This window comes from Kryptolebias marmoratus, linkage group LG11, assembly GCF_001649575.2.
Source record: "Kryptolebias marmoratus isolate JLee-2015 linkage group LG11, ASM164957v2, whole genome shotgun sequence".
Lineage (NCBI taxonomy): Eukaryota > Metazoa > Chordata > Actinopteri > Cyprinodontiformes > Rivulidae > Kryptolebias > Kryptolebias marmoratus.
Genome location: NC_051440.1, coordinates 8,072,267 through 8,083,033, shown reverse-complemented (window position 1 = coordinate 8,083,033; position 10,767 = coordinate 8,072,267). Strand labels below are relative to the sequence as shown.

At 41.5% G+C, this 10,767-nt stretch overlaps 1 protein-coding gene across 1 annotated transcript in view; it reads right to left on the bottom strand.

The window, feature by feature from the left end:
- Positions 1 to 10,767, bottom strand: part of fbln1 (fibulin 1) — a 35,842-nt gene that overhangs the window by 2,599 nt on the left and 22,476 nt on the right. Inside the window, exon 16 of the mRNA XM_017434251.3 lies at positions 10,487 to 10,627. Coding sequence (XP_017289740.1) covers positions 10,487 to 10,627 — 141 coding nt within the window. The remainder of the gene's footprint in view (positions 1 to 10,486; positions 10,628 to 10,767) is intronic.

The following is a 10,767-nucleotide window of genomic DNA, read 5'->3' as shown; positions in this document are numbered from 1 at the left end:
ATCCTGTCCAGGTGAGTTTCCAGAGGTCCCAGGTAAGTATCCGTAGTCCCGTATCGTGGCGAAGAACCCAGTAGGTTTGATGCTCCAGCGAAGGTCTGGTCTCAGCTGAAGGCTTAAGTAGTAGCAGTTCTCATTAGCTGGATCTGGATCACCTGTGAAGGGAAAGGCTGGAGGAGCCGCCCCAAGGCGGGGCTAAAACTCCAGATCCCTACACAACCAAGCAGGCGCCGTTGTTGTAACACCACCACTGATTGGACAAGAGTTCTCATTAGCCTGCTGGGGCCTTTGATTGGTCATAAATTTCAATTAGCTTCATTTTCCTTTGAACTGGGATGAATTTGTTTGGCCGTCATGTAATTTCAAGGGGTTTGTTTGCTTTCATTTTACAATTTAAACACATATACTTTATTTGAGATTAGTCTGTGATTCTGAATTGGCCATGAATATGATTGCTAGCATATTCTGTAGCTTTATGACCTGTCCAAAACTTACCTCAATTGTCTACCAATGTTACCTTGAAAAGGCATGTGAAGTTTCTGACTTCACTGCCCATACACACACTTTTTTTCAGATGTGCTATTGTAACAGCCGGCGCATTAAGATGAGTATTTAAATAAAGTGCATCTCGTAATGAACTTAAAGAGCTGCCCGTGGCAAATCTCATGAATCAGAGACACATTAAAGTCATAGTAAAACAGATGGAAGAATAAACATTCTGCATTAGAGCATTACTGAATTCCCAAGGAATCCGTTGGGTGCTCTTTTGAAGAGAACATGTGATTACAGGGGGGAATAAATGCCAGTGTTTATACAGGCTGTCAGCAGACCTTTTTCTGCTGAAGGTTGGTGATGTTTCAGCTCTTTCAGGATGCACAACCACTTCCATGTCTTTTGATCACACCTTCAACCACCCCCGTTCTTTCTGCCATTTCCTTCTGTTGTTCATAACAGAGTCACTAAAGTGCTTGAATCCTTAACAGGATGACTCAACAGTTGAACTCAGCATGGATAAAAATGATGAGAGATCACTGCCTCGGTCAATCAGAATTATGAGGCTCTGTTCTGTGTAACCTAGAAGTAAAACACATTTGGTTGTCATTCACGACAGGGGAAATGATGATCTATTGTGCACCATCCACTGGGTCCTTTGGGACACTGGTATTGTAAGATGGCTGATCCCCCACCCACTCGTTCTCCTCCTTCTTCTCCACCCCTTCCCTCTTTTCCCTTCCTGCAGGGGCCTGGTGTTTGTGGCACCATCACTGTGGCCCACGAGGTTAAATGAGTCCCATGTGTGTGATGGAGGGGAGCAGTCACAATCACACAATACAGCCATGAAGGCATTCCTCCAGGAATCCATCTTTAACTCTCTGAGGGGAAAAAGCCTCAGGAACTTGAACGGCTTTTTCTCTTCTCTTCTCCTCTGTCACTTTAATTTGCTTTCTCGCTCTTCTGTGAGTTTGCGTTGAGGGCAGACAAGAGATTTCAGCAGATTTTGATGATAAGTTCTTGGAGGAGCGAGAACAAGGGCCCCACTTGTACCAACCCCGTTTTGGTGTTTTGGGACACCGTTGCATGGTGACACTAGACACAGGGACACACGCCTGAGATTTTCTTTTATTGTTTCCAAACCATAAATGACTTTAAAAGTGAAGATTTTGCTAAAAACGGCTACAGCACAATTGAGAAAATAACCGACATGGAAAAATAGACTGAACTTTAAGCCTGAAAATTATTGCAAGTCAAAATGTCGTGCAACTCTGAGTTGACCCATGTGAATTCTTAGCTCATTATTTCTCCTTCGATTAAGTTCAAAAGTTTAATTTCAGTAAATGGTAATTGTTGATCACATCAAATGAGGACTAAACTCTTTTTAATCAGGGTCAGCTGAGTTTTTCTCTAAAACTCCCGCAGATGTTCTTTATAAAAACATGCTAAACAATCTCACCACACGACTAAACATCTGAAACACAAACACACATTACGTCTACACTAAAATTTAGTCAGGACTTCTAAACATGGCTTTATGTGGAATGTGTCTGAGGCCTGTTTGTGTTTTGTAAATTTGTCTTGTGGTCTAATTAGGGTAATAAGTGTTCTCTTAAGGACAGAAAGTCAGTTATGGCTCCAAAATTCCTTTGAGTTTGTGGCAGAAAATGAAAAAAAAACCTTTTAAACCATGACACTCTTCAGTTTTCCACTGCTCGAAATTTTGATTTTCTTTCTTTTTTTTGTATTTGTAGGGTGTGGCAACATAGTTTACCCTTTAAAAGCACATCTATTGAGGTGTTTTGAATTTAAAAAAAAATCATTTGTTGAAACATTTTTAGCCAATTTTTATTTTTTTGGGGGTGCAACCTTGGGGCAAGAAAAGAGCTAGTATGTTATGACATTGTTGAGCCCATGTGCCCAGCTCCTCGTGAAGGATTTTGATACTACAGTGATTTTATGTGACCTTTCAGAAGCCTTTGTGAAATCCATCCATGATGACTTTGTGTTTCCGTGAGCTTCCCATCAAAAGCCGAGCAGTGTCCTCAATGAGGGGAAAGCATCAGCTAACAGCTGGGCCTCAGTGTACTCACAGTGAGCCTGAGGTGAAACCACAACCGCATACATATCTTTAACATTTCACCCAGACTGAAAGGAGAAAAAAAGGCCAAAAGCCACATAACAGGTTGACTCTGATTTGGCTAATGTACAATCTGAGATTCGTATGAATAAACCTGTGGAAATTTTCTAAACTTTACAGCTGATCATTTGCCCTGCAGCTCAGTTGCGAAGTCATGTCAGGCCTGTCTGAGCAGAAGTTTTGCAGTCATAGCTCTAAAACAAAAACAGGTTTGTGGTCTTCTTCCAGTTCGTTGAGGTATCTACCACAGGGTGCAAAGGTGACTCCACTGGCTCAAACAGCCACCATCAAAGAGACAGCTGTAAAATCGCTCCATTTGCCAAAACATTCGGCCCCACCATAAAGCATCCCATTAAGTATAAAATAACCTTAAATAAATGCATGTGAGCAACACAGACAACCCCACAAAACAAAGTGAAGCAAATGCCAGAAGGCATTTGTCATCTTTCATGGCCACAAGCTCTGGAGTATTGAAGGGTTACATGTAAACAGTACAATTTCAGGGTTTTCTGGTTTCTACAACTCAGCGAGAAAGTGCATGACAAAATCTGAAATGAATGGGTTTAACACCAGAGACAAATGAAAAGCATGCATTGGCCTCACCACAGTATTGTTTAATGATACACTGGTTATGGTGCTGTGCATGTTCACGGCAGTGAAATTATTGGAGAGAATCCAGGTGGTGGACAAACTTCCAGAGAACAAAGAGGTGCCTGGAGGGTTTTCTTTAGTGTCATTACAACAATATATTTTGCTTTTTTTACTGACTTGTATAACATACATCTTTTACTGTCACAGATTTCTTTAAAAAAAAAACCACTTCTCTACCCTTTAACAGGTTGATAAAGCTTGAAGGCATGCCAAAAGAAACTCCTATTAAACCATCAGGGCCCCCTTCACACTGGATGATGACTCCACTACCATGAAATAAAAATCATCCAGAAAGTGGATGGTCTTTGTAGGATCTTGGTGAGGTTTTAAGGTGCATATTAAGAATGAACTGGGCTCCCCATTTTAGAGTGGGATACAACCCTGTTGGTTTTTAGCATTCATAAAACTTCTGTACCAAGATTGTGGTGGCACTATATCAGGGTTGTGGGTGGAACGTATCTATGGCATGGGGTCCATGCACACCTGTGTGGCTTGGTTGTCAGGAATATTTGGCTGGACTGGCCACATTTGCATTCTACCTAGGCTAGAGCATGATCAGAAGTGATACCTGGTGGAGTAGCATCATGCTAGCATCAAATGACCTTTTATCCTACGATTTAAAAGTCATGCCGGGGCAGACATATAGAGCATAGTGAGGCAACAGGAGAGCATCTCGAGGACATGTAAACTAGTAAGGAAAACCCGTTTTGGCAAGTAGTAAGAGCTTAGCAGAATCATGATTGCCTTCACACTGAAGGTTTTCCACATATGCCACGATCCATCCCATTCTGATAGGCTTGTGTAGAGCTTGATGGGGTCATCATCCAGTGTGAAGGGGACCTTAGTAAAACAACCTCTTTCAGTTTTGGTCACCAGTCATTGTGGCTGACATATAATCTATTCAAACTGCCAGGAAAAACATGACAAACTGTATGCAGACAGAAAGCCCAGCCCCCCTCCGGGACTGGATCTTGTGTTTACAACCTTTTCACTGGTACACAGATGGCCAGTTAGGTCAGGCTCTCAAAACAGAACTCTGACCACTCCAGAAAGCAAGTGGGATGCATGCGCAGCCCAGTTTGGTAAGGCCAGCAAGTGTGGCTTGATATTTTAAGGTCAATTAGCAGGGAGTCATTGTTATGGATGTCTCCAATGGCCGATGGGTCATTGTTGTCATTCACTGACTTTACTGACATTACTGAAAAGTAGCCTCAAGGACTTGAAGGTTTGTTCTTTTCTTGGGCCTTCGGTTTTAGCAGTTGTGAGCCAGTACAGCTGAAATGACATAACATGCTCCATTATCTTCACCACAACCTTTGCACTCCATTACAAGTAACCTTTCAAAGCCATAACTAGAAGGCATAAAATAGACTTGAATATAGACCAAATGGAAAGGGTATACAAGGAGTAAAAACTGCTTTTTTGGCTTTTTAAATTATGATTTGTTAAAAGATTCAGTCTAAGTTTTTTTTTTTTTTAAAGGAAGCCAAGCAATAATTTGTGCAATAATTTTGTTAACTTAATGCTTAGCTAAACAAAGCTGATTTTCCTAAAAAAAAAACAAAGTATTTGAAAGCATGGAGTCATGATGAATATAAATTTAACTGATAACCAAACGAAGGGAGAGAAATATATTTGATGAATTATGAAGACAGTTTTATTGCAAGTGGTATGTACTTTGTGTTCACACTGTGTACAGGGTATGACTCTGTGAGGATGATATCTCTGCATCATTATTTGTTCATCGAGTACATTTGCTTGTGGTGGACCACCCGAGGGGAGCTTTGAGTGTTCAACCCTGTTTTTGATTACCCACGCAAAGCTTGAGAACAATGTTGCTCATGGGCTTGGCGCTCCCTGGTGGGCCCCTTGCAGCCTTGTCACGATTCATCCAATTGACAGCCACTCGTACTTATCTCTATGGCTCTCCTAGGCTCCTCACCAACATAAGTCACAAACTCTGACGGCTCAGAAGCAGTCATGTCTCACACTCAGGGCTCACATTCCACCGGCTGCTGTTGAAGGCTGAACTGACGACCACGAGTACCTGCACAGAGACAACCTGTCCACTTCCTTTTCTTTTCTTCTTCTAAGTGGCTGCCAGCATCCTGCCACTGCCAGCTCAGAAGATATTTGTCCTCCGGGAATAGGCATATTTCCACCTGCGTTCGAAAAATGACTAGAATTTAGCTGCGGCGTCCTAAACCTACAGTTCCTCTGAAAGACGGAAATGTTTCATGAAGAGAAGGCACTGTGTCATCTGCTGTTTCCATGAGATAAAACTGCATCATAAAATCTGTTTTTCCCACAGAAACTACACAGCAGAGATTAATGGCACAGTAAAGTCACCCCTTGACAAACAGTTACTCATGAGGAGGGTTTTCGGAGACATCCAAGGGATGACTAAGCAGGCTGACTGTTTGATTCCGCGGTTGTTTTTTCATCATGTTGCAGATTGGATTTACACACAGTGATACAAGCCACAAAGCCGACTGAGTCATTTTGCAAAGATAGACATATTACAACTAATTCATACATAAAAAATAGGATAACTACGTTTTAATGGCTGCAGCAGAGCCATATGAATACTTGCATGCTGTTCAAGTTTGCCTTAAAGCCATCCACTTTTAATGAAAGACAGGTTGTTTAATGGAGGTAAAAATGTTCTGATTAAGTCTGGCAGTCAGCAGGTGAGTTAATCTTCTTTTATGACCACACTGCCTCCCTGATGGTCTGATAAAATACTGGTGCTTCTCTTTTTTTGAATATTTTTCTGCGAATACATCACAGACTGATCTTGCGTTTTAGTCTTGAAACAATAAGGCAATAGGTCAGATTTTCTAAAATAGGATTCTGTGGAAAGGTTATGAAAAATTAATATCTTACCTATTGTAGATAGTTTTGTTTTTTTAAAAACTGAATTTGCAAAAAATAGAGTTTGTTTGACAAGCTAACGGATAGTCGAGAGAAGCCAAAACCAAAGTGAAATGCTGTCATACCATAACAGTTCATTTTATTAATCTTTACATTGTCTTCAATTTTGCATTATACAGTTGTTTACATAAAGTTCTTGGGTTGTTTAGAAGCATGAAAAGTAGCAGCTAGCAGTAACGCTTCCTGTGTAGCCTGGAGCGCTTGCTGCAGGAACATCATAATGTTTCTGCTGGAATAACTGTTTAGTGTGAAATGTCGGCAGTGTAAAGGTTTAAATTGCGCACATGAATTGCTGTTTTATCAACAGATTGGGGCCTCATCTACAGCAATGAGGGCGTTGCTCTGGCTTGTCATAGGGAGGAAGGAAATATGTCAAAAGGCAAAGTTCTTGACTGTTCCAACCCTCACCTATGGTCATGAAATATGCATCATGACAAAAAGAATAAGATCTTTGATATAAACGACAGAAATGAGCCTCCTCCACTGGGTGGCCAGGCTCAGCCAATTATTTCACTGTGCTGCGACTGCTATTTATCACTGGCAATGTTTTTGGACCTTGGCGTGGCTCTTATCAGAGGTGAGCTCCCGCGCAGGTGTCAAAATACAGCTCTAGCGCTCTTGAGATGAATTGTAGATGCCCACAATGGCTCTGTGACTTATTTGAAAGAAAATAAGGCAAACACATTTTTTGAGCATGTTCAAAATTGAAGCACCAGGGTTGCGAGTCTCTTAGGCTCACGCAGGAAAATAGAAAAACCTTGCAAATGTTTGGAGACATTTTGGAGTCTCAGGGTAGAGCTGCTGCTTCCTCCTGGACCTGTTGCCTCCGTGTCCCAACCATGGATGGGTGGATGGATGGACTGTGCAGTTTTTGAGGCAGCAGTTGTTTTAAGACAAAAGTAATCCACTTAACTCTATTTTTCTAAACCTGAGCCATTCACAAAGCTATCTACAACAGGTAAGACAATAACCATTCATAATCTTTCCACAGAACACCACTTTAAAACTGAACTATTGCTTTATTGTTCCAGGGCCAAAAGGCAAGGCCAGTTTATGATGTAATATTTCGCTGGAAGATATTTATTAAAGAGAAGCACCATTAGAGAGCCAGTGTTGTCATAAAAGAAGATTAACTCACTTGCTGCCTGTCAGACTCAATCAGACCATTATATCCTCCATTCAAACAACCTGTCCTCCATTTAAAGTAAATGCCTGCTTTACCATAATGCATTGCATCACTGTTTGTTTTTCCGTGTATTTTCAAGCAACAACTGCCATTGTAAAAGATGGCAAATATCACTTTGGTAGATCTGATGGGAGTCCACCTGAAAGAGTTTTGTGCGGCCGCTGCTTTGCGGTGGTTGTCAGGGAAATCTCTGATCGGTTCCGACTGTGTTTTCCAAGGGCTGAGAGACAGCAGTGTTTGCACAGACACATCCAGATGTGACATTGCTCCTAAAACCAGTGATGGATGACCATGGACAAGGAAAGTGTTCTGAGGCTTTTGCACTGCATTGTTGCAATTGAGCAGAACAAAACCGATCATCAGCCAATCAAATCGTTTAAGAATCAATTTTGTAAGTTTGCAATAGATTTGAAAGATTGCTAACCACCTTTTTGTGTAGCTTTCAATAACATATAAAGCAGCCAAAAATATTGACTAATGATACTTGCTCATTGGAGCCTCAATGTCTGCTGTTCCTCACATCCTACCAAACAGTTATACAACTAATGGAGACACTGGCGATAATGGAAACTAAGCTTCCTCGTGTGACACATCAGTAAACCTCATACAATAGTTACGCAACTCCAGCATCTGCAGGCCAAAGCACCAGCAGCAAGAAGCCACTAAAATATAAAAAAGAGCCTTCATCGCACCATGAACGCCGCCCTTCACAGCAACTCGTCAGTGACTGAAGGCTCCGGTCCACGGGGCCTCAATTTGGGTATGTGATGAGCAACATGCGAGAGCTGCATCCAATAAGCATCCCCATGGTTCTGATGGAGAGAAATGGCTCCTCGAAAAACAGACCTTTCATGTGGTTGCTGGTTTAAGTGCTCTAATGCTCATGGAGACACTGAGGCCTATGGTGGGGGAATGAAACAATACATTCAACCACATGAAGCGCAGCTCTCAGGATTACTGCTGCACATAGTTTGTTCCTTCCTTTCTCCCATTGACTTACAGTATTTCACTTTGTCTTTTTCTCTCTCTCTGCAGTTTTATTCCTTCTTTTCTTTGCAAACACACACGCGCACACACCCATACACTGTCTATGACCGTAAGCACTAGGACAAACAAGAAATTTAATCCAAATGTTTTTTGTGCAGACACACACAGCAGATGATGCATTACAACATATAACCATCTGCTCATACAAAAATACACTCAAATGTAACGTGTCTTTTATGAGGCAGTGCATTATCGCCCACCACTGAAAGGTGCTCATAATGCTTTTGCCTGTGTGTCTGTTTGTCTGTTACCCAAATATCTTGTGAACCAGAGGACAGAATTTAATGAAGCTGTCAGAAAGTAATCATTGGATGTACATTTACAACTGATTCTCTTTTAGAGTCAACCCATTTTAAGATGGCCACTTCAACAAATCAACCCGTGGCAAACACAGAAATGACTAAAACTATTGAATACGGAACTGAAATTTGATGTGGCAGTAGCTGAGGGTCCCCCCAACACATACTCCAAGTATTACCAAATCGTGTAAAAAGGGGGTTTAAAACCTATGAGTTAACTGTGAGAATCAGCCCTGTCTGTCTGTTAGCAAAATATCTCATGAACCACTGGATGGATTTTGGTGAAACTTTCATAAGGAAATTGCTGAAAGTTCATCTTCAACTAAATAACTTTTAGAGTCAACCCAAGTCAAGATGGCCTCCACAGTCAATCGACCTTGGCAAACACAAAAATGTCTCTAACTCTGACAATTTTACAGATACTGACCTGAAATGAGGTATGGTAGTAACTGAGAATAATTCCCTTGCATCCTTTAAGTGCAAGCAGACTTTGCGAGAGCTCCCAACATTGCTCAAGACCGCACATAACATTATTTTTAAGACTGAACCAAAATGGCTATAATGTCATTTCCCAACACAAGATGATTTTAGTTTAAAACTCTTAATTATTAACAGCCTCTGCAGTGACTTATGAGAATTTTCAATGTCGAAAAGCTGTTTTCTCCCACGTCATTGTGTGAATTAAGTGTATTCGATAAGCACACACGTTTCTGCAAGCGTATTAGAGGAAGCCTTATGTGCACTCACAATCCAGCATTAACCAGTGACAGCCACACTTTCTTTTCTCCTCCATCTTTTCTTCCTTTTGGGTTCTGTAAAGGCAGATGTGCATGCTGACAGGCAATCCCTTCATCCATCATTAGGCGCAGACGAAGAGACTTTCCTCCCTCTACCACCCTGCCTGCATCTCAGCACACGAGCAAAATAAAAACACTTGTTGACAGACCCAACAATGTGTCGGCCCCAGGGCTGAGTGCGCCCTCATCTATCTGGGGGCCAAGTCTCCGTTTAGTTCTTCCCACAGGCGTGCAGCAGCCATGGGTCACAACCAGACTAAAGGATGGGAATGGCATCCATCCAAAGACACATTGTTGTTACACACCACTGGAGATGGTATCTGCTGCTCCTACTTGAAGTAATGCAGAGCTCTTTTTGCTTGGTTGCACCCTCTGAACAAGTAATTATGATGAACTGCTTGTCAACTGCAACCGCTCACGCATATGTTCATGTGAATACACAAAGAGCTGATTTTTTTTTTTTTTTTTTTGCTTTAGTCTTGCACATTTCCACCGACACAACTTACCATGGAAAGAAATGATCGTATGGATAAGCATAGCTGTGGATAAGCGAATTGAATTGTACTTTGTTCGACCGCAGGACTGTGAAAATCGATGCCAAATACTTGGCGAGACAGAAACAGGCCTTTGTCTGTCTCGCACGGCCGCTCAGAGGACAGCTCGACAAAGACACAGATACAGAAGAATCATCTTAAAAAAATGATGACAGCTATATAAAGCCAACACACAGCTAAGACCGTAACAGGCTGTGTCATATGCACTTGTGTCACAGAGTCCAGACCTTCTTTCTGGATTATTTGGGGGAAAATGTTCTCTTTTTGATGCATGCATGTCTGCTTAAATTACAGTAATATACATATCTATATTCTAAAAGGAAAAAGGACAAAAACATATTGCTTTTTTTATTCCTGGAAGTCATAGGAAATTGTTGAAACGTACTCACCAACATACACTCCATTCTCCACCCGCTTGATGACGTCAAAGGCATTTTCAATATTACCCTCGAGTATGTCAAACTTGACATCATAACTGCCTGAGTGATAGGATCCGTAAGCCGGCACCGTGGTTCTCAGGAAAACAATCTCTGTTGGAAGATAACCATCAGGTACGAAAAGAGGAAGAAAAAAAATTACAGCCAAAATCCTTATATTGACCCGGTGACTCATCTGTTGTAGCAGACAATAAAGTGTAAGACGGAAGTTTCTGTGTTTATTGTAGGCTTAT